Below are 27,845 nucleotides of genomic sequence, written 5' to 3'. Positions count from 1 at the left end.
TGGTAAGGAAGGCACTGCTGTTCATCTGAGTCTCTGGGCAGAGTATGCCTGCTTTGATCTGGGCAAAACTGGCTTAGGGGAGAACACAGCAGGAACGCCTGCACCAGGCCCTGCCCTCTGGAGTAGCCCCCCAGGTGCTCTGGGGGCTTGTGCCAATGCCAGGAGGTCCTTGTGGCTGAAGCCCTTTTCGGGCTGTGGCCTAGATCTGTCAAGGTCAGGAGGACAAGGTCCTGCCCTGGTCCCAGTGCGGACAGCTCCGAGAGACCAGGGCTCCCTCCTCAGGATTCCCGTCTCGGAGCTCTCCGAGGGGAAGGACAAAGGAAGCTGCAGTGCCAAGTTGCAGATTTTGCCTCAGGCAACTAAATTTATTAGCAAGAAAAAATTTTTGTCAGCCCAGCGCTGACCAACAAAGTACATTGTTAATAAAGGATAACAAATCTGTCACTTAATTCAAAAACATACCTCAAGCAGTTACAACTAAAAATAAAGTTGGATTTTTGTTTAATTTAAAAGCCTCAAAAATAACAAGCAATATGTTTTTAAACATGTAGTAGACACAATTGTCTATTATACAATATACACTGTACACAAGTAGGGCTTGGGCTGGTTGGGGTGGGTGAGATGAGGGGGAGGGATGAGGTTCAGGATGGGAAGGTGTTTTACCTGAATCCAGATTCGAGTTGAAATGCTGTGTCGTTTAGAAAAGAGAATTACTAGAGTGAGAAAAAAATTCATATGCTCATCATTGCCCCCCAAAAACCCTAAACTAAAAGCAGGCATGGGGGAGGTGAGTAACAAGAACAGGAAGAAGGGAGCAATTAAATAAAACTTCTTTAAAGCACACACAATACACAGTGTTCATCATCGGAAGTAGAGTATAAGGCAACGTTCCCCATAGAAAAAGAGGGGAATCAGGGAGTCCGTGGGTAGCTTTACTTTTTAAATAGAAAGTTGGAATGTGCTGGAGGAGAGCTGGGGTGGGGCAGGGGAATGTGGAGTGGAGGCGGCCTCTGGAGCCTCTCCGGAGGTGGAGCTGGATGCCAGTGGTGCCCTGCGTGCAGGGCCCCGGGGCACCCGCAGTGGCTGAGGGGGCCAGGGAGGTGCAGGAGAGGGAGGGGCATGGCACGATGCGACTCCGGCAGTGTTTGGGGGAGGGGGGGCTCACTTTGCTCCTCGATGGAGTGAAATTCACGTTTTTCCTTTGGAAATAAGGGTTCCCACTCGTCCTGGTTTAGAACGTCTCATTGGGCACGGCCACTGTCCACGGTCTGGGCAGGCCGGGAGCTTGTGGTGAGAGGGGAGGGCCAGGGAGGAGCCAAGGGGCTTCAGAAGGAGGTGAGTATGGGGGCGGTAGAGTCCCTTCCTGTGGGGACAGTCGCAGAACAGGAGGGACGGGAGAGGGCGGGCCCAGGGCAGCCGTGGGCCTTCTTTCCTCCAGGGGCCCAGGCAGGACACAGGCAGGGGTCTGCAATCTGCGAGGCCTCCCGCCTCAGTTGGCCTTACAAGTTCTTCGTGACCAGGTGGGTCTTGTAATGCTTGGTGAGGTGGTCACTCCTCATGAAGCGCTTCTGACACTGGGCACACTCGAAGCGTTTGTCCCCTGGGAAGAGGAGATGCCCGTCACTCACAGTGCCATGCCCCGGAAAAGGAGGCACACACGTGAGGTGTGAGGGGCACCTGTGAAGCCGTGTCACCGGCCTACCTGCTGCTCACACAGTGCTCCCCGTGATCCACTGATGGGAACCTTTGTCAGTCCTCATCCCCTCCCCGCCATCACCCTCCAGTCTACTTTGTTTCCATTCCTTGTGCTGTGCCAAACGCTATACTTGTGCACCTGCACCCAGGACGCTTCCCATGTAGCCTGTCACCTACTTTCTTCTGATCTTCGTCCCTCTGACTAAACCCGGCTCAAAGTCCGCCCCCTCACAGGGAAACCCCACTCCCCTCTGACCTGCCAGACTGAGCCGCACACCGGGGCTGGCTCTGCTGCTGTTCTATTTACTCTGCAGCCTGCAGAGGGTGGGCGTGACCTGCCCCGCCACGCTGGCCAGGAGCCAGAGCTTTGGGCCTCGTGTCCCCAGGCCCAGGACAGGCATCTGCTCACTGGGGGCATCTGCCGGAGCGGCAGTTCTCAAAGCACGTGCTGTGGACCACCGGAGACACCCAAGGCAATCTCGGGCGGCAGATGCATGAACGATTTTCTACTTTATAGTTTTGTATTTGTTTGCCAGTACATTAAAACACGTAGCTACCAACCCAAGCCAGTGATGTGAAAAATAATACTGCACTGGACATAAAAGAGTAAAAATAGTGAAAAAAATAGTAAGTAAAAATAGTGAAGTGATTTAAGGAAAATCATTCGGTAAATAACAGTAGGAAAGGCAATGTGGGATAGTGACTAAGAGCGTGAACTTGGGAGCCAGAGGGCCTGGGTTGAACCAGCTCCACTAGTCACTGGCTGTGTGACCCAGCCCCCGCTCCATGCCTCAGTAAAATGGGCACAATCAAAGTGCCGTCCCCATGGAGTCGTTATGAGGATGACATTAGTTAACGGGTAGAATGTGTAGTACAGTGCCTGCACAAGATGCCACTGACCGTTAAACACATCTGCAGCTTATGGCAGAAGCCATCAAGGCTGTGCCACGCAACTGGCCTCACTTTGGGAAACACTGCAATAAAGGAATGGCTTGCGAGACTTTCCGGGTAGTCCTGCACCCCGAGGAGACAGTCTGTAGCCCTCGCTCAGTGCCGCAGTTCCTTGGCCAGGCCAGGAGTCTCCATGTCGCTGAGGACAATGGAGTGGGGGTGGGGAGAGAGGCAGGGAGCTGAAGTGTGGAGTGGGGGGGCGGGGGGCTGGAGGGCACCGCAGGGGAGGGAGCAGACCTGTGTGGGTGCGGGCGTGCCGCTGGAGCTCGTCACTCCGTGTGAACCTCTTCCCACAGAAGAACCAGTTGCAGACAAAGGGCCGCTCGCCAGTGTGCAAGCGCACGTGAGCCCGCAGCAGGGACGTCTTACGGAAAGTCTTGCCGCAGTCAGGGATGTGGCACACGTGCTTCTTCTTGCCCTGCTCTCCAGACCTGGGAATTGGGTTGAGGGTGGGGTGGAGGGAATGGGAAGCAGAGACAGCGGGGAGGTAGAGAGATGGGGGCGGGACAGGATGGAGAGAGGATGTGGGGTCAGGTCGGAGAGCATGGAGCCGCTACCTGGTCCCCTCTCTGTCTGTGTCCCAGGGAGGGCTTGGGGAACAGGACACACGCCAGGCTGGCCACCTGGCCCGTCTCCTCAAATCACCTCTTGTCCCCATCCTTGCAGTTGGGACACGTGCAGGCCATGCGGCGCCGCTTCTCCCCAGGCTGGGCCTCTCCAGCCAGGGCCTGTTCCATCTGCAGCTGGATCTGGGTGGGGCTCAGCCCACTGATGGTCAGGTTATTCCCAGAAACATTCTGCACTGTCAGCTGCTGCTGCCCTGTGGGGAGGAGTGGAGCAGAGTTCAGGGTGAGGAAGCCCAAAGGGGCAGAAGAGGGAGCCTGACCCCCTTCTTCCTTCCAGCACATAGTAAGGTTGACAGTCATAGCAGCTAGTATTTTTGAGAGCCTGCTATGTGCCAGATACCATTTTAGAGATCTTAAATGTATTAATACACTTAAGTTTCATAACCCCATGAAATAGGTGCCATCATCCCCCTTTTAAAGGTGAAGAAACTGAGGCTCAAGACCACACATGTAGAACTTGTAGAATCTGGATGGGAACCCAGTCAACTTCAGAGTCAATGCCCAGAACCACTATACTACATAGGCCAAATTCACTTCCAGACGTTGCCCACATGGGTCTTGGAGTGTTTTTCCAGAATCTCCTCCAACCTTAGGCCCTTGTGAGACACCAACTCTGCTCCCAGGGAAGTCTCCAGGGATTTTTGTTAACAGAGGGAGAGTCCGTTCTACGGGCTTTGGAACAAGTCAAGCCCTCTAGGACTTGCATAAAGCCATCAAAGCAGGGGGAGTGCCTGTGGGTGGACTTCTCCCAGGCCACTAAACCAAATGCATAAAGTGCTGGAAATTCATTCAAGGAGGAAGGGAGGAGATTCAGAGAGCTCCCACTACCTTGAAAATTGCCCTTCACCCAGCTAAAGAATGCAACGAACCATTTGTGCTAGGTACCTACAATGTTCCTTTGATTATGTGCAAGGCTGCTTTCATACCGTAAATATCACCAAATGTTACCACTGAACTGAGAAGTGCAGCACAAGCCAGTCCAAAGGCTCCCTCCTTTCCTTCCAACCTTAACTCAAGGCTGCCCATGCCTAGGGCCAGGGGCCTTCCCTCACCGCCAGTATTGGTGATGGTGACAGGCACACCCTGGACCTGGACACCGTTGATGTTGATGGTCTGCATGGCCTGGGCTGCCGCTGCCAGCTGGGCTGCGTTCAGGCTGATGATGCTCCCGGCAGGGGCGATCTTTGGCAGGGGACGCTCTTTCCGGAGAATCGCAGCCGAGTGCTTTTTGCTGGTCCCGCTCAGATGAGCAGCACGGGATGGAGGGCTGCTACAAGTGGTGGTGGAGGTGGTCGCAGCTGTTGCTGGGGGGCCATCCTGGACAAGGACCGTCTGTACCTCACCAGAAGGTGTACGGATGTAGACCTGGGAGGGGCCAGAGAGAAAAAGTCAATGCCCCCTGAGAGCCCTGGCTCCTGCCCCCACCCTTTTTTTGCATTAAAGAATGTTTATATCATCCATTCCCTGGTATAACACTCTTGTCGTGTCCCCTGCATTGGCAGGTGGACTCCCACCCACTGCGCCACCAGGGAAGCCCTCCTGCCCCCTTTCAATGCAGCATCATCTCCCTGCCCAAGGGAGAAGCGGGTGCCTTTTTGTCCACCCAAGTCTTCTCCAACTAGCCCAGGCCTACATTCACCCACTGTTGATGTTCAACAAACAGGGCTGATGGCATCCCTGTACTAAGCTGACAAATGCCGACTGTTGATTTGAAACAAAACATTTAATTTACTTAGCATGGAAAAATATAATGCCAAATCTCCGAATTGAAGAATGAGATGGCAGGTAAATGATGACCCCACAAAAGATGCGCTGTGAATGCTCATCAAAGAAATGAAAACAGCCTTTAGGAGGCACAATTAGTGGAGAGACTACTGTCTTTCTCCAATTTATACTAACAAAGATGGAACAATAAAACATAATGCTCACTGTTGCTGAGACAGTAGGGAAATAGGCACATGTTCTTACGTCAAGGGGTGTGAAGTGGTCTAGGCTTGCTGGAGGGAAATCTGGGAATATGTGTCCAAAGCCTTTAAAAATATGCATATTAGAGCCTGAGAACGAGAATGAACCGTGTGGTACTGGATGGGGATTAGAGGTATTGATGGAAACTCTTAGGTTTCAATATAAATAGAAAAATATAAATATAAGTGTATGTATATATGTGTGTGCATTTCTGTATCTATCTTGGTGTTACAGATATATGTATAGGTATATTTATATATACTTCTATAACTGTGTCCACTGAGAAAGGCTGAAAGCAGCAAAACTCCAGGAGCAATGAGCTCACCTAGCACCCATCTCTTAGCTTCTAAATCCCATGTTCCACTAAAAGAAACCAGGGCTCCTTGAGAAATAGCTGATTCGAGGACTCTGGTCAGCGGAAGTACAAGAAGACCTTGGAACACCTCTTATACCAGAAAGTAAGGAAATGCTCAAAGAATGGTGGTGACATGTGAAAAGAACACAAGAGCCAGCTTGGAGGGGCTCCCACTGGCTAAACATAGGATAATTTGAACATCAAAATAACAATACTAATGGATTATAACTCAGTGAATAAAACAGGAACCTATGAATCCATACTGACATAAATAAACAAATGGAGAAGAAAATGATAGAATTTAAAAAACTGTTATCACATCCTCCAATAAAAGGAACTAGGATTCCTAGGACAAATGGTTGATCCCAGGACTGGGGCTGGGAAAATACAAGGAATGAAGTACTGACACTTGCTACAGCATGGATGAACTCAGAAAACGGTGTACTAAGTGAAAGAAGCTAGCTGCAAAAGATCACCTATGGTAAGATTCCATTTACATGAAATGTCCAGAATAGGCAAATCTATAGAGACAGAAAATGGATTAGGGCTTCCCTAGTGGCGCACTGGTTAAGAATCTGCCTGCTAGTGCAGGAGACACGGGTTCGAGCCCTGGTCCAGGAAGATCCCACATGCCGTGGAGCAACTAAGCCCATGTGCCACCACTGCTGAGCCTGCGCTTTAGAGCGCCACAGCTACGGAGCCCATGTGCCTAGAGCCCATGCTCTGCAACAAGAGAAGCCGTCGCAATGAGAAGCCTGCGCACCGCAATGAAGAGTAGCCCCCGCTCGCTGCAACTAGAGAAAGCCCACGTGCAGCAATGAAGACCCAACACAGCCAAAAATAAAAATAAATAAATAAATTTATTTTAAAAAGAAAAGAAAAGAAAAGAAAAGAAAATGGATTAGTGGTTGCCAGGGCTTGGGGCAAGGGGGAAATGAGGAGTGACCACTAAAGGGGTCTTTCTGAGGTGATGAAAATGTTCTAAAACTAGATAGTGGTGATGGCTGCATAACTCCATGAGTATACTAAAACCCACCCACTGCGTTGTACACTTTAAAAGGGTAAATTTCACAGTATGCGAATACCTCAATAAAGCTGAAAAGGGGACTTCCCCGGTGACACAGTGGTTAAGAATGCGCCTGCCAAGGCAGGGGACACGGGTTAGACCCCTGGTCCAGGAAGATCCCACAAACCGTGGAGCAACTAAACCTGTGTGCCACAACTACTGAGCCCGCGTGCCACAACTACTGAAGCCCGCACACCTAGAGCCCATGCTCCAAAACAAGAGAAGCCGCCGCAATGAGAAGCACGTGCGCTGCAACGAAGAGTAGCCCCTGCTCTCATCAACTAGAGAAAGCCCGTGTGCAGCAACGAAGACCCAATGCAGCCAAAAATAAATAAATAAAATTTAAATAAATTTATTTTTAAAAAAAGCTGATAAGAAAAAAAAAAGACTGGGAGTATGTCACACAGATGCAAGAGCCAACCAGAAAGAGCTCCAAATGGCCAGAGTTGAAACAATGTGAGCAACAAAATAAATAACGCAGTATTGGATTGTACTCCAAAGTATAAAATAAATATACATGAGTCTCTACTGACATAAATACATGATCGAATAAAAAAATAAATGGTGGGACCTCCCTGGTGGCGCAGTGGTTAAGAATCCGCCTGCCAAGGCAGGGGACACGGGTTCAAGCCCTGGTCTGGGAAGATCCCACGTGCCATGGAGCAACTAAGCCCGTGCGCCACAACTCCTGAGCCTGCGCTCTAGAGCCCACGAGCCACAACTACTGAGCCCACATGCTGCAACTACTAAAGCCCGCATGCCTAGAGCCCGTGCTCTGCAACGAAAAGCCCGCATACCGCAATGAAGAGTAGCCCCTGCTCGCCGCAACCAGAGAAAGCCTGTGCACAGCAACGAAGACCCAACACAGCCAAAAATAAATAAATAAATAAATTTATATAAATAAATGAATAAATGGAAAAGAGACAAATCTTCCTTATAGAAGAATTCCAAATAATATTATATAGATACCTTCCCTTCCAGGATGTAGAGCTTAATTCTCACCCCCACTCCCACCCCTGACGATGGGAGACTTAGCAACTTACTTCCAAAGAATTGAGAAAGGGAAAAGTAGCAGCTTTGATGAATGAAGAAACCTGGCAGACACCACCTTAACCAAGTGATAATGGTTAACATCAGGGATGTTACATCATCAGAGATGTTGTATGGACATCATGTACCCCACATATAATGTGATGAAAAGAGGCGTTTCACCTCCGTGGTATTCTTTCCAAAAACCTATAATCCAGCCTGGGGGATATTCTATAGGATACCTGACCAATGTGCCTCTAGTCTGTCAAGATCATGGAAAACAAAGACTAAGAAGCTATCCAACCAGAGGGGCCTGGGGAGACATGCCCACAGTGCAATGTGGTATTTGGACGGGATCCTGGAGCAGAAAGAGGACATAACTGATTAATTGATTGGATGGTGACATCCAATCAAGTCTGGAGTTTAGTGAACAGTAACATGCTAATGTCAGTTTCTTAGTTTTGACACGTGTACCCTGGTATGTAAGATGTTTAACAAGGTGGTGGTGGGGGACCAGGTGAGAGGTATAAGACACTCTGTACTACCTTTGCAACCTTTCTGTAAATGTAACTTTTTTGGCCGCACAGCAAGGCATGTTGGATCTTAGTTCACTAACCAGGGATCAAAACCAGGCCCCCTGTGGTGGAAGCGCAGCGTCTTAACCACTGGACCGCCAGGGAAGTCCCATGATAAGAGATTTTTTAAAATTAACTTTTTATTTTAGAATAAGTTACAGGAATTCCCTGGTGGTCCAGTGGTTAAGACTCTGTGCTTCCACTGCAAGGGGCTGGGGTTCGATCCCTGGTCGGGGAACTAAGATCCAACATGCCTTGCAGTCTGGCCAAAAAAAAAAAAATCTCTAACACAGTGAAAGCTACTAAAATAAGCAGGCGAAAGTCTGATAAGGAATGAGATATTTACACAGAAAGTATCTCCTTACAAAATACTAATCCATTACAAAGAGAAAAAAAGTAACTTTAAGGTTCAGAAACCCGCTAAATATCACTTTAATCATCACCAGTACTGAGACAGATCGAAACCATGCACCTCCTTTTGGGATGCAGTGAGAACACAGCATCACTTCTTTGATATTTCTGCAAAAAAAAGTGTACAACTTGCATCTATCCATGAGGGAACATCACACAAACCTAAACTGAGGAACACTCTACAAAGTAACTGTCCTTTTAAAGTGTCATGGTCATGAACATCAAGTAAAGACTGAGGAACTATTCCAGGTCAAAACAGACTAAGACGACATGACAATTAAATGGAATGTGTGATACTGGATGAGATCCTTTTGCCACAATCATTGCGGCAAGTGATGAGCAACCTGAATGGGGTCTCTGTATTAGACGTCAGTGTGTTTCCTTGCTAACTGCCTATGTCTGAAGGTTGTGCTGTTGTCCTCCTTGCGTATAAGAATTACACACTTTCTATAAAACATTTGGAAGTAACAGAGGCATGGTGGCAAGTTACACTCAAATGATACAGGGGGAAAAGTCACTTGTTTAAAAAAAAATTCTACTGTGATTTTGATTGGGGTTATTTTTGATCCTTGGGTTATTTAGGACTGTGGTTCTCAGTTAAAAGCAAACAAACAAACCTCATGTTATCTCTTAATAAATACACATCTCATCCTCAATTTTCTGGTATGTGCCCCTTTTGCAAATCATTGCTATTTTCTGCATATCTGAAGTTTCTGTTACTAGAACATTTTCTTTCCCACAATGTAGAGCAGAGGTCAACACACTTTATCTGTAAAGGGCAGAGAGTAAATATTTTAGGCTATGCAGGTCATGAGGTCTCTGCTTTGTGGTGCAAAAGCCGCACAAATGGGCATGCCTGTGTTCCAATTACACTTTATTTACAAAAACAGATAGATGGGCCAGATTTGACCTCAGGGCTGAGGATTGCCAATTTCTCTGATACAGAGTATAATACATTTTTTAAAACGTGCATATCCTTTGACCCACTTTTAGGAATTTATTTAGCGATAAGATTAGAAACAGCCTAAATCTACCGTTGGGTAACAGAAAGCACCTCCAGATACCAGAAAACTATGTCATCATCACAAAGTAATGCAGTAGCTAAATCCTTCTGCATACGTATGCCTTTTTCCTTAGGAAGACCTAGTTTTAAGCCCTGCCTCCATCAGTCTCCAGACACAGGACCTCAGGGAAGGGAGGGGAGGCACTGCAGAGAGGAGTTAGCGGGTATCCCTCAGTTCTTCACCTTTAAGGTAGCTCTGATAAGGAAGCCTCACACGTGTTGTAACAAATTACATGATTCATAGAAAACCCCTTGGCAGTATGCAATATGCCAGAAAGGAGGAGGCACTTGAGGGCAGGCCTCAGATTTCCTGTGCATCCGTTACGTCCGCAGCTCAAACTTAAGGGCACTTCTCCACCTGGGAGACTACACAACTCCCTACTTCCGTCACTCACTCTGACGCCTCGGTTCTCTCTACAGACAGCTGGATTGTAAATTCCTCCATGGCAGGAGCTGGTTTTTATATTTAAAAAAATCCTTGTACAATTTTAAGTGTAGCCCCTGCCATACACAAGAGCCAGGGTGGGCCAGGGTGGAGTAAGGACAAAAGCGTAGGTCAGAAATCTAGTTGAATCCTGGCTCTTTTGTCATTTGGGCTCCATGAGAGCTGGATACTGGGTAACTTCTCTGAGTTCCAGGTTCTCCATCTTCAACATGGGCCTAATCTCTGGCATTTACTAGGCTTACACAAAGCATAAAACCTGCCCTGCACAGCCAAATAAATTTTAGTATTACAGCACCTTAATGAACGCCAAAAATAAGCTCCTGTTCAAGTTAGCATCCCAGAAGAATCTATCCTAAATGTCCCTGCTATGAAGCTAGGGTGCTTCTTCCTAATTTTTTTTTTTTTTTGTCATTAACAATGATCAGCATTTTTCTCATTGGTTTTCTTACTTTACATCAAATTCTATGGTTCTGACTAGAATTTTTTCATTCTTGCTATCATTCGGAGTATGTAATTCTAGAATAAAAAAATAAACTTTATTATTAAAAAGTATGTATCTGCCTGCTACTCATCCCCCTGCCAAAAGACTCTCATAAAGAAAGTTTCCAAAATATAGGTACATAGGCATGTCGCATCTGATTTCTAAAGATAAGCAGTACGTGGCCCTATGAACTGGCAGAAATGGTCACTTATTACCCACCCCAAACAGTACTGACTCCCAACACTCAGGTCAGATCAGGAGATGCATCAGCATCATCTAGGAAAGCAAGCCAATGCATCAGCCGTTTAGAGCTGAGGAGGAGAGGGAGGCGCGTGCAGAGGGTGTGCGTGGTACCTGAGTAGGCGACGGCTCAGCAGCCTGGATCTGAAAGTTCTGGGAGGGCTTCTGGGGGACGGTGGGGAGTGTGGCGGATGCCGCCTGCACCACCCGCAGGGCCTGCTGGGGGATCTGCACTACCTGCTGCTGCTCGGCCTTAGGGGGCACCACCTGGACCTGCTGGACCACAGCGGGCTGGCCCCCACCAGGGCTCTGAACGATGAGCAGGTTGTTTCCTGCCTGGATGATGTTGTCCGCCGTGGTCTCGATCAGCACCGTCTCCACCTGTTCGGTCACGGCCACGGGGGGCTGGGAGGCAGGAAGACTCTTCTTCCTGGCTTTCTTGTTAGTCTTAGACAACGGGGCCGGGGGGCTCTCCGTGAGGAGCTGAGCGGGCGCCCCGGTGTCGCTGGTGTTCACGAGGTTGTTGACAGGCAGAGTAAGTGTCACATTGCCCCCTCCACCTGTCAGCTTCACCACATTGGCCGCGCTCTGCACCGGAGTGGTGGTCGTACTCGACTTCTGGACAGGGGCCGGCTTGATGGGGACAGGCTTGTGACTGGATGGTGAGGGGGTGATGATGGCTTGGTTGGTGCCAGGGATGATCTGGATCTGGTTGGTGAGATTGGGCTGTACCTGGATGGTCTGAGAATTGCTTGCCTGAATCTGAGGGACCGTCTGGTACTGGATACTGGCATTCGATCGGGTCCCTTTGTTGATCATGGTTGGGTTCTGGATAGCGAACACCAGCTGCCCACCAGGATAGGACGCGCTCAGCTGTGACCCCTGAATCTGAAGTATGTTTCCTTTGGAGGACAAGATTCCAAAGCTATTCTTGCCGGGACTGAGAGGGAGAGGGGCAGGTTTGATAGGGACGAGTTTCCGAGGTGCGGGTTGCGGGGGAGCAGGAGGCGTCACTGCAGCTTCAACAGCTGGAGGGCCAATTTTGCTACATGTTGCAGCAAGCAGGGCTAAGGGAGATGGCTGCGAGTCCTGCAAGACACCACGTGGAGAAAAGGAGTGAGACAGGAGGCCTGCTGCCCAGCCGCCCCACCCTTTAAGATCCTCTCCTCTTCGCAGGCTCCCCCCCCACCGGCGGGCAGGGAGCCAGCATCCTCTCCGGACAGTGGCCCATCTCCCCTTCCCCACTGGTTTCTCCATTGAGAAATTAAGGGAGAAAGGGTGAGAAATGTCTTTCTCAGGAAGGAACTCCCCAGAAGCACCCCTTGACAGGGTGAACTAACAGCATGGGCTGACCGCTTACTCCCTACTGGTCTATTAGTGTCTAATGAGGACACGGAATCACCCTCAGCTTATAGATGGAGCTCCGTTAGCGCACCTTACTGAGTCATCAAGTGAGGAAGGACTGAGGAAGGGAGGGAGGGAAAAAGAAAGGGAGGGGGACAGGAGGAATAAACCCTTTGGAAGAGTGTTTTCCAGTGCTTGGGACATGACTTTTTTGATCAAGGAGGGCTGTTCTTTTGAAGCTACAAGGAAAGAGCCTCCAGGGTGCGGGGACACAGTCTCTGTTTTCCTTTTATGGCCAGTGGGGTCTGGAGGAAAGGACTTGAGTTTCATCCTGCTTTTCCCCCTGACTCAACTGTGGCACCTTAGATGAGTGGCCCTAGTTTCTTAGTTCAGAAAAAGTGGAAAACTGAACCCTCTCTGGTCTCATTGCCTCGGGGAGTTATAGTTAGCCAGGGCAGAGCTCAGATGCGGTCTCATGTCAGCTTCAGTGAGCCCTTCCAGGCTGATGCAGCCCCCAACCCTCAGAGCCCACTCGCCTGGGTGGTGGAGGCGGCAGGCTGCAGGTAGTCACTGGGACTGACAGCGGCAGTGGCAGCCATGCTGGTCTGTGGATCTGTTGGAAGAAAAGAGATAGAGTAATACCCGTGATGCCCGAAAAGAACCCAAGTCCCCTTGCCTCAGATTTTCTTTTTGCCTCTATTTGGGCTGCCTCCCCATGAGAGGTTAATGACCTTTCCCCACACTTCCCCACTCAAGGTTAGCAGCCCTACAACTCTTTCAGCAGATGACCTTCTCCCTTTCTCAGACTCAACCATCTGAGGCTGTGAGGATAGCGGGTCCTGCCTCTATCGGACCGTCTCCTCCAACCATCATAAAGTCTAGGATAACGTGAAGATACCGAGATTATAATAACACTGGCTTCAGTAACTACGCTGTGCCACCCAATGGAGCCCTCTCTGCCGGGTACTGCTGACTCTCCCCAGCTAGACTGGAACCCCTATACGGTGGGCAGGGGAAGCCCCCAGTTAATCCTGTGGCTCTGACCCAGGCTTCCTGCTCACTCCTCCCGTAGCCAGATGCCAAGCCAGCCTGGGAAAGAAGCATCTCCGGGCCAGGATGCCTGTCGAGGAGGACACACCCACTCCATGCAAAAGTGTTGAGGCTTTGTGCTCAGCTTTCGCCACACAAGCACAATGGCCCAGGTATAGATTATAGATAGCACACAAGGAATTACTTTAAATGAATTTACAGTTTTACATAGGACAACAGGCATGGCCCCATAGGTATCACCGAGATTAGGAGAGCTAATAAATGAATATAATGAGAATGAAAATATAATAAATCCTATTTTTCCTTAAATGTGTATATATTTCTACATATGAATATAGCAGGAAAAAGTCTAAAAACAAAAAGGGGCTAAAATGTTAAAAGCCATTATCTCCTGGTGGTAGGTTTTTTCTTCACTTAAAGAATTTTTCCCTCTGTTTTTCTGTATTTTCTCATTTTCCCCACAACGAATACACTCTACTATACTTGTTTTAAATAAAGGAAAATAAAGAACGTTGAGGAAGTAATGAAAGGAATCTCTACTCTGAACTTAAGTCCGATCTAAGAGAAATACAAATAAAATGGAAATCAGGAGAATTTGGGGGGAAAGGATCTAAGCCATCTTATAATTTATAAATCACTAAGGAAAAGAACACCAGGCAGACAGCCGGACTTGTATCTTAGACCTTTGGAAAGTAGGTTTCAGGAGGTACCGAAACAAGAAGGGTATTACTCAGAGACTGGAAGAGGCAGAACGACTCAGGCATAGAGCCCCTGCTGGGCATCTGGCAGGAAGAAGACAGAGGTCGGGAAGAAGGCGGAACCACTCACGTTTCAGCTGCCTCTGGCTTCTCTCTTTGGGGGAGTGACTCTTAAATGGGAAAGGTAAAGAAAAGGTAAAGCGGGAACTGCAGCCCAGGACAGGTAAGTACAGTAGGCTCATCAAAGCCTTAAATGGTTTCCAGGCCCTAAGGCCACATGAACTGCACTCCAGAGTAGGGAGACACTTTGCAGGCACACCTGCAAGCTGTTTGAGGAGCCAGAGGAGAGCTCTGGGCAAAATCGTACATGTGGATCCTGAAATATTACAGACACTGATCCTTAGCAAAATCCTAGAACAAATGACTGAACAGCAACTACAATTACTGAGGTAAGGAAGCAGTGATCACAAAGAATAAGCTGGGGTTGCCAAAAACAAGTCATGCTGAACAAACCTGTTTCTTTTTTGGGGGTTTTGGTTGGCTACATCAAGAGAATGGTATACACTGTGTACTTTATAACAACAAGGCATCTGACTGAAATGTTCATAGTATTCTTAGGAACGAGAAGGAAAAGAACTGCAGGCAGGATGATAGTCTGGTTTGGGGGCTAAGCTGAACGTGCCTCCACCTAAGTGCTGAGACCCAGGCCATCCTGAGCAGTTTGCTGCTATGGTGTCAACCAGGGTCTCAAACTACGGGTGCCCGCCAGGACCAAGATATGCAGGCTTCTCCTCGGAGGTTCGTGCTTTCTCTAACAGAATGTTTTATTCTTGTGTTTTCACCGTGATGATCATCTTTTAAAAATGAACATGTACTACAGATCGCTGGGTGACTGCTGCTTAACCAAGATTTGCACATTTCTGGGCCTGTGTGTGTGTTTACAACTGTACTGGTACCAAGTGGCACCACTCTAACTACATGGGCTAATTAAGACAACTCAATTCTGCACATGTAATTCATGATACATCTGTGCAAAGTGAGGAATGACAGCTCTTCAGAAGCCTGGAAAGACCATGCTGCTGGGCACTAGACACTGCAGGGTGGGCATGCGGAACTCAAGGAGCCCGGATGTCAAGTCTGTGCTGCGCTTACGCTGACAGCAGCAATTTGGGCTCAGTCAACTGTTTTCCTCCCAAAATGATGTTGTTGATTTGAGTTTTATTGGCTTTTCTGTAGTTATTTAATTAAATTTTACAGGAACTAGATCTATGAGTTGATAAACAGATTTATGTGCATACATAATTAAGGCTGCAGCCTTATAATGAAAACAATCTAAGTTGACTGAAAAACATTTTCCCTTTAGAGCAGTGTTCAAACTATTTAGACCATGAACCACAGTCATAAAAACAATTTACATCAAGACCCAGTGTACGCATATGCACCCCCCCACACACGTCCCTGTCCTGTGCTGATGTAATAAGAATTTCCTGAAACAAAATTTGCCCTTGCTACATGTCATGGGCTTTGGTATTTTTCTACTCTATTTCATTTTTTAAAATGCCAGTTGTGACTCACTAAATTGGTTTTGTGCCCTACAGGCTGGAAAACACGGCTTCAAAGCAGTCTCTCCACCACCCAAGTTTGGGAAACCATGCAAAAGACCTAGAAGGCAAATTAACTTTATGGACGTCACAAAACTGAGGACTGTGAACACAATGGGTGTCTGTATTAGGGTTCAAAGAGATCTTAAAAAACTGGTATGTGCAGTGCTTAACAGCATGAGGCTCCAGACCGAAATGAGAATGCAGACTGTGGGATCGCTGGGGCATTCCTCTCCCAGCCTCAGTGCACCGTCTGTAAAACAGAGGTAATGTCACCCTTACAGGATTCTAGGAGGCGTCAGTAATATGAAAAACACTGAGCACACAGGGGGTTATCAATAAATGGTGGTTTAAACTTTGAAGCTGAGTAAACACTGCACTTGGGTTAAGCAAAAAAAAAGAAAAAAAATCATGCATATAGGAGAGGAAGATAGAGCTTAATAGCGGTTCTCATGAGAAAAAGCCCCAGTGGTTTTGACTCAAAGTTAAATGGGAAGCAGTTAGAATCTAGATGTGGTGGCCGAAAAAGCTCCTGCAATCTTGGACTGAATTTCCAAAAGTTCAATCATAGAAGAAAATAATAGTCCTCATCTGCTCTGCACTCGGGCCCCATCTGGAGTGTCAGGTTCCGTCCTGAGGGACATTTTGAAAGGGGGATTTTCAAATGGAGCTCGTTCAGAGGAGGGCAGCCATGGTGGTGACCAGGACACCAGAGGAGCGATACCCACCAGGGTGTTTATTCCATACATACGTTCAATGGGTAGACTTTGGGGTGGAAATTTCGGTTTATTAGAGGGGACAACTTTCAAAAGATGGAATCAGTTGCCTCCTGAGGTAATGTTCTCCCTTCTCTGAAATCATTTAGCCAGAGACAGGATGTGTGTCTCTGTCAGAGATGGGATGTCTAGATGGGGTGGGAACTTGGACTAAATGATCTTGTTTGAGAATTTAAACTTGTTTATAATCCTCCAACCGTGTTGCCGATAAAAACACAAGATGAGTTAGCTGCCGGCAGGGCTGGGAAGGGAAGGCAGGGCCTCTCCCAAGAGGTTCCCCTGGGCTTAGGTTCACTTAGCTAAAAATGGTGAATGACTCTCCCTCAGACATCCCCTGTTATGAAACTGAAGGACACTAGAACAGGACAGAGCGCAAACAAAATGAAAACTGGCCCAGTGCTTATTCACCTCCCTTTCCCATCTCCCTCTCTCGCCCTGCAGTCATTATCACCCTGGACTCAAACTGTCTGGAGACTGGGCTGGGCTAAGAGGCTCTTCAGTTAATAAGTTACAGCAGGGACTTCCCTGGTGGCACAGTGGTTAAGAATCCACCTGCCAATGCAGGGGACACGGGTTCGAGCCCTGGCCTGGGAAGATCCCACATGCCTCGGAGCAACTAAGCCCGTGCACCACAACTACTGAGCCTGTGCTCTAGAGCCTGCGAGCCACAACTACTGAGCCCACGTGCTGGAACTACTGAAGCCCGCGTGCCGAGAGCCCGTGCTCCGCAACAAGAGAAGCCACGACAATGAGAAGTCTGCACACCGCAACGAGGAATAGCCCCCACTCACCGCAACTAGAGAAAGCCCATGCAAAGCAATGAAGACCCAACGCAGCCAAAAATCAATCAATCAATAAATAAAATTAAAAAAATAAATAAACTTTGTAAAAAAAAAAAAGTTACAGCAGAGTCTTGACGCCCTTGCAGACTGTGGGCACTCCACCCACACCATCTTGGTTGGTTTCATTTGCCTTCCCCGCTGGCCCCTGAAATACTCCAGATCTCAAACCAGTGGTTTTAAGTATCTCTCCTAGAGTCACTCAGAGTTTTGTGGCCCCTGGGCTGTGGACCTGGGCGACTAATCTCCCTGCCACTGCAGAATTATATCCTGGGATTACCCATGAAAGGGAAAAGCAGCATTTCCAATTGGTGTTTGGAAATGAACAGTGGTTAAGAAGTAGCATAGATGCCTAACTGCAGGACTATATTCAAAGGTACTTTAGAACCTCGTTTATTTGGAGCCTTATATTTAAAATGTATAATTTGGACATAAATTGGGCTTAGCTTTTCCTTCATACTATTCAAAGCGAGGCTAAATAGTGTATGAAGCCTGCAAAGGGACTCTAAGGCATAGTTAGGGAACTGTTTTATACCACTGCCACTGTTTCAATGGTACCATTTGCTTTTAACAGCAGTTTATATCTGCTCACTGAAACCTACATTTAGCAAGGTTGGTGAGTGGGGTTATTGCATATTCTTGGAAGAAAAGGCTGCATTTCCTTCAGAGTGCTATCATTCAGACTTTCATTAATTTGGGTTGGCTAAAACCTTCTCAACAGTCCTCTGGCTCGTGAAGTTTTACGGTGATTTACTACACAAGCAATAGTTAGCTCTCTTAGGCTGCAAGGAAAATTTCCAAGGCTATCAAACACGGCTTCCAGACAGGGGTTGGGGGGTGTCCAGTGCCTGACAGGACCACACCTGACTTTCCTTTTCCCCATGCTGGAAGCCAATTTAATTCCAAAACCAGGGGAAAAGCATCCCCTGAGTGTCCCGGCTTTTGAGGTACATACAGATCGTTCATCTCCACCTCCGTCCCTCCAGCTACAGCTTCCTCCCTTCTCGGCCAAACTTAGTGGAAAAGCTGCCAGCACTTTGCTACCCCCTCCTCTCTCACTTGGACTTTCACCCCAGCTCTCTACTGACACTGCACTTGCCCAGGTCACGAGGGACCTCCTCATTGTTAAATCCAACTGACCCCCTTCAGCAGTTTCTGACCCGTTGACGATTCCCTCCTCTTTGAAATCCTCATGGACTTTCTCCTACCTCTCCGGCCAACTCTTCCCTTTGTGGGCTCCTCTTCCTTTTGCCACCCCTGCAATATGGATGTTCCTCAACATCATCTTTCTCACCCAACACCCATTCCATGAGTGACTGCCCACTCACATGGATTCAGGTACCTTCCACAGGCTGATGACTCCCAGGTCTATGAACTGCCTACATCTGCCCTCTGAGTGGCGGACCAGTACATCCAGCCCTCTGTGGGCCTTCCACTTGGGCTGGCCACAGAACTTCCAACACTGAGCTGTCACCTTTGCCCATTCTCTCCCCAGCTTTCTCACCCCCAGCCACCACGGGCCTCCTTCCAGATCCTTGAAGAGCCTCCATCTCTGCCGCTGCCCTTTCCTTGCTTAGAGCTCTCTTCTCTCTTCACTAGCTAATACCCACCTACTCACCCTTCAGGTCTCAGGCAGGTTTTTTTTTCCCCCCAAGAGCCCACTATGTAATGTAACAGGTATGTCATTTCCTCAGAGAGGCCTTCCAGGACCCCTGAGATGAGGTTAACTCCTCTGGTAACTCACCACCCGTTAAATAATCATGGGCTTAATGTCTCTCTTCCACACTCATGGAAGGGTGGCCCAGGTCTGTCTTCACCGCTGAACTGCTACATCAAACCTAACACAGCACAGCGACACTTCAGTGCCTGCAGGCTGAATGAATGATGAATATTTTTGGTTAAACCAGCCTCTCAATCACAAGGAAACCTGAACGCCATCCTCATCACCGTTCAGTCTTCAAGTCCTCCTGGGTCTACCTCCTAAATACAAACCTCTCTCCATCTGCATTATGCTGGCGTTAACCACCTTCGGCCCAAAGTCTTCAAAATGGCCTCCCAGCCTCTGGCCTAGCCACCTCTAATCCAGCCTCCACCAACTGGTCTGAAGACTCTTTTAAAATGTAAATCCCACACAGTTACTCCCCAGATTAAATCCTTCAATAGCTTCCAAAGGATTTTAAGATAACCTTATAAAGGTCCAAACAAGCCACCCCCTCCCTCCCTGCACCTCCCCCTCTCCCACTTTATCTCTTGCCCTTCCAACCCTCCGGACAAACACTTCAGTTTTCTCCATTTCTGGAACTACAACGTGTCCTCTCACTCGGAGCCTAAGCACACTTGCTCCCATTTGTCTGGCCACCTCCGGTCCCTCTTCAGAGCTCATTTATAACTCTCCTGACATCTTCCCTCCTGCTCCCCAAGTCTGGGGCAAGTGCCCCTGCTCTGTGCCAGTGTATATGCCCCACGGCACCCCTCACAGAACTCCCCCCACCCCCCATGACGGAGCAGGGAGTGCAGCTCTGTTCTAGGGCTCTCTCCATAGGCTGACTCAGGGAGCAAGCACCACGTAACAGGAAGAGGCCTCACGTGGGACCCCGGAGCCCTGGCCATCAGACTAGGGGCTGTTCCACTGGTCTTTCACTTGAGAATACTACTCTTGAGACAGGGGCTGAGAGAGAAGGGATCCAAAGAAATACCACAACAGCAGGCTCTGGGAAAGAACTTGGCTCAAACTCCACAGCCAGGCCTGGGGGTACTAGGTTTTTATTGCCTCGTGGGGTCCCACCACCCTGGCTATGGCCATCTTGGCTGTCTGCTATGGTATTTCCCCTGGAGGAATTTCACTCTGTGTAGACAGTTCTCCTGTTGGCTATTTTGGTCAGCTCAGTTGGGCCTGAAGCCAACAAAACCGTTCCTAAGCCCAGTCTTTTCCAGTTGTCTAGCCTGGAAGAATTCAGAGCTGGTGAGGGAAAAGCAAGCCACAGCTGGTTTTAGAGAACAAAGTTGGACCTCAAAGGGAGCTGAGAAATGGGCTTAGAGAATCAGCTTAGCTGGAGAAAGGATCAAGAAAGACTCCAAATTGCTCTAAGCATTTCTGAGAAGCAAATCTCCAACAACTATACTAACCATATAAAGAGCTCCTAACAGTAAAAGGAATTTCATGGACTTTTCATGAAATGAGAACAGTTCTGGGTGTGGCTAATGCCACAGGCTAAAGAATGGAGATCTTGTCTCCACCCAGTTATTGAGCCATCCTGTCTTCCCTGTTCCCAACTTTGACCCCCAGCCTCAGCCCTGATGTGAGTCCACAATTTCATCAAGAAGTTAAAATTCCCTTTATAAGCCAAGATCCATTATTTCTCTCCTTTTCAAGCAAAACTCCTTGCAAGGGTCACCCATACTTGCTGTCCCTCATTTCTCTCCTGCTAGTCTTTCTTGAACCTGTTCCAGCTAGCTTGCCCCCTCCCATCCACACGACAAACACTGCTCCCACGACCAGTGACCTCCACGTTGCCAAGTCCAATGGTTAATTCTTAGACCTCAGCTGGTGTTGATCTGACAGCTGGCCCCTCTTATCTTGAAACACTTTCTTCACTTGGCTTGTAGGGTGGCCTTCTATCTCTCCAGCTGCTTCTTCTAAGACTCCTTTGCTGGGTCCTTGTCTCAAACTCTAAATGGTCGGGCTGCTCCAGGGCTCAGTCTTGGGGCCTATTTTTCTTCTGTCTACACCTGTTTGCTGGGGGATTTCATCTAGTCTCAGAGCTTTAGAAACCAATAATATATACAGGTTCTATATAATGACGACTCCCAAACTTATATCTTCAGACTTGTATATCTTACTGCCTACTGACATCTCCACTTGGAGGTATTAATAAGCAACTCAAATCTACCTAGCCCGAAACAGAGCTCCTGTTATCTCCCTAATTCTGTGCCTTCTTCTGACCTCCCCACGGCAGTGAATAGAACTCCATCCTTTCAGCTGTTCAGCCCTAAAACCTTGGGAGTCATCCTCGACCCTTCTTTTTTCCACTCTACACTTGTCAGTAAACACTTTCGGCTCTACCTTCAAAATATGTTCACAATCTGATTGCTTTCACAACCACTTCTTGTTAACAACCAGGTTCACGTCCCCATCACCTCTCACTTGGATAAGTGCGAAAGCCTCCTAGCTGGGCTTCTGACCTTGTCCCTGCTGGTTTATTCTCAACACGCATCCAGAGATCCATCAGACTTAAATGAAATCATGTTACTCCTCTGCTCAGAGCCCCCAGTACACTCCGTCTCCCAGTCAAAGTCCACACCATGACACATAAGGGGCCCATGTGACCTCTCTGACTTCTCCCCGTCACTCTCCCTCATTCACCGCTTCAGCCACGCTGGTCTCCCTGCTGTTCCTGAACATGCCAGGTATGGCCCCTCTTCAGGGACTTTGTACTTGCTGTTCTCGCTGCTTGAGTTCTCACCACCCCCTCCCCAGACTGAGCCTGGCTCAATCCCTCCTTTCCTTCAGGGTTTTACTCAGACTACCCTCCCGGACCACCCTATGTAAACTGCTCCTCTCACTTCTCCCGTCCTCTATTTGGTTTTTCCCCTTAGCACTTCTCATTGTCTAGTATCTACTAGTTAGCCTTACTGTCTCCCACTAAGATGTAAGCTTCCTAAAGGCAGGGACTTCTCTCTGCCTTACTTAGTGATGCACCCCCCACCCACCCACTCCACAACCTGGCACACAGCAAGTGCCCGATATATGCTTGTTGAGTGCATAAATGAATGAATCCTGGAGGCTGCAGAGCGGGAGAGCCTGAGTAGAATTTAAGAACCAAAGGAGAAAACCTGCAGACTTGCATATCCTGGCACTAGGCTGGGATCCACTCACCAGGTCAACTCTGCCGATCCAGTCCCAGAAGGAACTCAACCTTGCTAGTCACCTCACACGGGGACAAGAGCCTATGCGTGGACCAGCACGGTCCCGTCTTTCTCCTGGACAGAACTCTCAAAGCACATACCTCATCACCACACACCAGGCACCACATCTCAATGCTTCTTTCAATTAACAAGTACTGGGAAAAAGTTCTTTTCCGAGTGAGTTAAGACAACGTGCGTACCTGCTGTCTGAATACCTCTTATGTGTCTCCACCCTGAATCTCTCTCCTGAAAACGTGACCGTGTCGTTGCTAGTTTGCATCCTATCAGACTGGAAGGGACCCTGGAGAAGTGAGTGGGGACACGGGGCAGCCAGCAGGGGATGGTGAGAACTCATCACTGACAGAAGCAGTCCCAGGAAATGGTACAAAAATACTGGGCCTCAGAACTCTGTCGAAAACAGGAGAAAAAAAAACCAAGACATACTTTTCCCCCCTAAACAATATCATTAGGTACAAACACGTGCTCTCTGCTTTATTTGTGAGTCACTTCACACATTCACCCGGGGCTACGATCGGTTCTGAAATGAGTAGTGACTTCATTTCCCCTGGGACGAGAGGGCTGGCTCACCATTTACTTTTTTGATGGCTGGGAAACGTTTTGGTCTGTTCTGAGGCTAGTCTGAGAAGACTCCCAGTTAGACACTGGCCAGGGGCAGAAATATTCCACATCCAATCACGTGGCCCTGCCTGCTGTCTCTTACTGCCTATTTACACCCTCTGAAAGGCAGCTTTGTGATTCCACCAAGTCCCCTAGGAGAGGTAACAAACACCCCAAAGAGGAAGCTCTGGAGAGAGGACATTTGGGAGTGTGGAGGCCAGTGCCTGCTGGTTCCTGCGCCATTTTCACTGCATGGCTGAGACAAAGAGACCACCTAACAGCCTAAATCACGGCACGGGGACAAACACTTCTCAGTGTGGTGGCGCTTCTGGCTAGGGACAGCATGCAGTTCCGATGTTGAAACAAACTATAGCTCGGGGAAATGGCCAAAGGAAGGATTCAAACAGCTGGGTCTGCAAGCACGTTCTTCCTGTGACACAAACAGCCCTGACATCTCAACACTGCTCGGAGCTGCTCACAGAGGGTAAACTGAGAAGCAGCAAAACAGGGCACTTAGCTCTTTATACTCCTCTGCTCCTGAGTGGAGCTCATCTCCCAAGAGCATGCCAGCTTGAAGCCCATTCTGATGAGAAGCAATCCCCTATGCTAGTGGCGGCCTCAGAGCATCGGCAAAGAGCGCGACCTAGACGTGCAGTGAAGTGGTAGCGTCCCTCAGGCTGCCAGTGCTGACTCTGCTTCCTCCTGGGCTCTCTTCTCAGCCTCGAGTGAGGCAGTAGAAAAATCAGTTTTCCATTCTGGAATCCTGTCAACTGGAACAAATCAACCAGTACTACCTGGGAACATCTCCACAAGGGCAGTCTCTAACCTCCTTCCTACTCAAGCGGACAGTGCCCTTGAGTTAGGAATGCCCCACGTTTTTACCCACTTCATTCATCTTTCCACCCAGCTCCAACAGATAACTGACAGCAAAGTGATACCTCCCCACCCTGAGGTCTCCTAAGAGAATGCTGCTAGCCAAAAACAGATCTGATAACCGAGGAAGTAGTTCTTCAGAGAGAAAGAGACTTTCAACTATGTTCAGAAATATAAAGATCTAAGTGCTGGGCGCTATGAAGGAAGAAATAAAGAGAAAGCTTCTTTCCCTTCCTTCAGCAGAAGGAAGTCACAAGAGGAGTTGCACGTGGATCCAAACAAAAGCAAAGCAAAAGCATCAACAAGTGTATCCACAACGGTGTCCACTTCTCAGCCCATCTTGGCTTCCAGCCCACCATGAAGCCAAGTGTCCTGGCTTAGAGCTTGCTGGGAAGACGTTCACAAACCCAGTTAAGCTGCTCACAGGGACACTCCAGATGTATCACCCAATACACTCACAAGAAAATACTGGAGTTTCTCCAAATAGATTTTGCTCTAAGTCTGCAGCCCACGAGGTTTCAGACCGGACAATGTAATCATTTAAACTCAGAAGTGTTCACATCTCTACATTTTCTGATACTCTACACACCCAGTGTTTCTCTGCATCTTTCATTCTGTGGCTGTTGTTCCATCTCCTCCAAAATAATTCCTAAGTTTTTCAATCTTTGGAAGTAAGGCTTCCAATTTGCGTGTCTACAGAGAAGGGGTAAAGGTAAGTCTTAGAAGAACATGCTACATTTCCATCATATAGATGGGAGTGGGCAAGGTCTAGAAGACTGCTAAACCCAAGCCAATACCAGGGTCTACTGGTTAGCTGCAACAAGCTTAAATGTTTTCAAAAAGGCCCTGGTTGGGCAATACTTGCGTAAAGCAAGCTTGGGAATGATCACATACCTATAGCAAAGAACTGTTTAGGGTACAAGAGACTATGCAACTTCTCTGAAAGGCTGCTATTCATCAACAGAAGAACTAGAAATTTCAAGGCCAAAGATATCAAAATGAACTGTCCTCTCTGCTGTTATGCCATGAGGTTCCTTCCCCCAGGCATTTGCCACAATCTTCTTAAAGCTTCTTCTCTCCTCTGACAAGCCTCCAGAGGCCCAAACTTAATAGAATCTGAGAGAAAAGAGCCTGCCGGTCTATGTGCTGTCAACAGTGAGGCCAAACTCTTCCTCCTTCCTCCTGGAGTCAGTTCTCCCTGCTGAGCAGCCAGGTGACGCTCCAATTATGAACTAACTCTACTTGGGTCTCCTTGGCAAAGAGACTGTGTCTTTAGCAGCCTAGCTCAGGGGGCTCGTAATTATGTCAGACCAGCTTATTTTTTTTTCTTCTCTTTTTTTTTTTTTGTTGTCATTGCTGCTTTTTTTTTTTTTTTTTTTTTTAGTACGCAGGCCTCTCACTGTTGTGGCCTCTCCCATTGCGGAGCACAGGCTCCGGACGCACAGGCTTAGCAGCCATGGCTCACAGGCCCAGCCGCTCCGCGGTATGTGGGATCTTCCCAGACCGGGGCACGAACCCGTGTCCCCTGCATCGGCAGGCAGACTCTCAACCACTGCGCCACCAGGGAAGCCCTGTTGTTGCTGCTTTTAAACAAAGAGGTTACGCCTCTGTACAACCAAGTGGAAGAACCAGAATTAGAAAACTTACCAATCGCCCCAGCCAATGAGAATCCATTTCCAACAGGTATTAATGCCTGTTAGAAGCCACTGGAACAATGACATCATCAGCCCAATTGATAGGTTGTCTGACAGATTCGCCCCCTTCATCGCACACAAGAATTTAAAACAAAACAAGACACTGCAGTTATATTCATTATTGCAGACACCAGGTTTGTGTTATCAAATCAAAATTACTCCTGTGGTGTGGACTCCACCACCATTCCCTGCAAAGCCTAACTGTGAGCTGGCCAACACCCTAAACTTTCTAGCCCAAAAACTCTTATCCAAAATACCAACTCAACATTTAGCCCTCCACTGTGATACTTAGTGCCTTCTCTGGTACAGCATGCAAGTTTTAGACAGTGCATGCCAGTGTACCTTGCAACAATCATCACCCTTCTATCTGCAACGAAACCCATGTCATGGGGGACCATGGGCCAATTGTTTAAAGCAGAACTCCCTCCCTCCCTTTTTCTAAGAAAACAAATAAGTGAGCAAGAAGTAGCCTCAGAAGAAACAAACTGCGGGAGAATGTGCACTGAGAAAAGCCGGACTGAGTCCCTCTGGATCAAGTTAATTAAGAAACAATTAGACATGACAGTATATTGGAATCAAAACCAAGGAATGAAGTGAGGACGAGTTTCTCAATTGCCCAGAGGAGAAGACGCAGTTCCTTTTCATCTAAAATTAGAAAGCCACCAGGAACATAAGCCAAGAAGCATGGGTAGGAGGCTGAGAACCGTAATGGGGACGAAGGTGGGGTGGAGGAAGAAAGTAAGTATCCATTTTGTTTTATTTCTTCTATCATTCCTTAGGTTTGCTCCTGGCCTTTGGGATTCAGCAGTCCCCTCCCTCCCCCGCCTGGGATGTCTGGTAACAGGCTGGGAACTCTGTCAACAAGTTCTTAAACGTTTCACAATTCTGCAAAGAGCTGGCAGATAATCTAGTTGGAGGTTCAAGGATGCAAGTGAAAATATTAAAAGGAGGTTTCTGCCCACTCCGCAGTCTCAGGCGAGAGGTCATCTGCCTAGGGAGTGCCCTCGTGTCCTGACACCATCTCTCGACTGGGATACATCGCTAACTAGGTTGGCCTCCACACCCAGCAGTGCCCATGTGGTTGGTGCCGTCGGAATTTCAAGCATTCCCCCGCCCCTCTCTGCACACGGGAGAACCTTGAATTGCGGATGGGCACCTAGAGTTAGAGTGCAAGAGGGTCCCCGAACACAGAACAAGCGCACAGGACGTCGATCGCCTCCTCAGAGCAGACCGAGGCAACGTCCCCGGGCCTGGTAGCGCTGACGCGTGTCGGCCACCGGGCGGAGGGGGTGCCAGGCCCGCCCCGGGTGCCCGATCCTCTCGCCAGCCCCCGGAAGCGCCGCCCTCCAGCCCAGCGGGCTCGGAGGGGGCGGGGAGTCGAACGCCCCCTTCCGGGTGCCTCCGCCTGGCTGGCCAGCCCCGCTCCTCCTCCGGGCGGGAATCCTCCCTCCCCGCCCCTCCCGGAGCCGGGCCCCGGCGCCAGGCCCGGCCCCAGGGGGGAACCCCCAGCCCCGGCTCCTCCTCCCTGCGGCTTCTGCCCGTCTTCCCGACTCTTGAGAGCCGGGAAGACCCCGCCGGCAGCGGCCAGGACCCACCGCTCATTACGACATCTTCCTCCCTGGCCTCCGCCGCCTCCGCCGCCACCGAGAGCCTGACACCGCCCGCTTAGCACCCGCCAATCCCGGAGCCCGCCACCGCCCGAGCGACGGCAGCGTTCACCAATAAGAGTTCGGTACATTGGGGACCGACAGCACCACCAACCAATCAAAGAGAGGCACCTAGAGCGACGTTGGTTTGGCCAATAGAACTGTGAAATGTCACTGATGGACGGTAGAGCGCGCCAACCGGAAGCCTACTGAAGAGTGAACGACATGTTCGCCAGCCAACTGGCGGGAGGCAAAGTCCCGCCTACAAGGTAGTTGATGGACAGCAACAGGAAGCTGGATGGGGCGGGGCTTAGCTGAGGAGTGGTTTTGTATTGGTCGTGGTTGACCTTCCACCCACCTCTAACCCAGAAGATGAGTGATAGATCTGCCCTAAAGCCAATCAGAAGTCATCAGGATGAGGCCGAAAAATGCCCCATAAATAGCATCTACTTTGCGCTTCAATCCAGTGTAGCCCTGGTGTGGCAGGGGCCTTTCGGTCCTCGGTCACTGAGCCCAGTGCCTGTTGAGTGGAAAGCCACCAGTCTTTAATTTAGTCTCTCGCCCTTCATCGCTTCTGGAGAGGGAGGTGAACCTCCGGGCGACTTTGTACAGCGAGGCATTGGAGTCAGACACAATAGCGGGAGTTGGGGCTAAGTGACACCTCTCAGAGGGGAGTATTTTCGCCGTCTCAGTTCAAACCCCTCTTAATCCTCACCTGGTTATTGCATCTCCCCGCTAACGTGGGCACCAAAATCACCTGAAGCTCTCTAAAAGTAGATTCCCGGGGCTGCCTCCCGTGTGTGGGGCACGCCTGGAATATGCATTCTAACCAGCGCCTCGGGTGGACAGAATTGGCCTCTGTCCCACTTACCTCCTTGAACGAGGTGCTGTGAGTTCAG

General features: G+C 48.9%; 1 protein-coding gene across 4 annotated transcripts; it reads right to left on the bottom strand.

The window, feature by feature from the left end:
- Positions 1 to 484: 484 nt before the first annotated feature.
- On the bottom strand, positions 485 to 26,977 carry SP2 (Sp2 transcription factor). 4 transcript variants are annotated; one of them, XM_030839675.3, is made up of 8 exons: positions 26,896 to 26,921; positions 25,254 to 25,366; positions 12,783 to 12,859; positions 11,017 to 11,991; positions 4,325 to 4,637; positions 3,292 to 3,466; positions 2,884 to 3,077; positions 485 to 1,600 (listed from the first exon to the last, which is right to left on the bottom strand). In XM_030839675.3, exons 3-8 carry the CDS (start codon positions 12,843 to 12,845, stop codon positions 1,500 to 1,502), a joined length of 1,821 nt encoding a protein of 606 aa, XP_030695535.1. In that variant the 5' UTR covers positions 12,846 to 12,859; positions 25,254 to 25,366; positions 26,896 to 26,921; the 3' UTR covers positions 485 to 1,499. The 4 variants fall into 4 exon arrangements, with proteins under 4 accessions (XP_030695535.1, XP_060146217.1, XP_030695533.1 ...); XM_060290234.2 differs by lacking the exon at positions 26,896 to 26,921 and adding an exon at positions 26,457 to 26,714; XM_030839673.2 differs by lacking the exon at positions 25,254 to 25,366 and having other exon boundaries at positions 26,896 to 26,977.
- Between the last annotated feature and the right edge of the window lie 868 nt (positions 26,978 to 27,845).

Source organism: Globicephala melas, chromosome 20, assembly GCF_963455315.2.
Source record: "Globicephala melas chromosome 20, mGloMel1.2, whole genome shotgun sequence".
Classification (NCBI taxonomy): domain Eukaryota; kingdom Metazoa; phylum Chordata; class Mammalia; order Artiodactyla; family Delphinidae; genus Globicephala; species Globicephala melas.
Note: the sequence above shows the minus strand (reverse complement) of the source record. Positions and strands in the feature narration are given on the sequence as shown.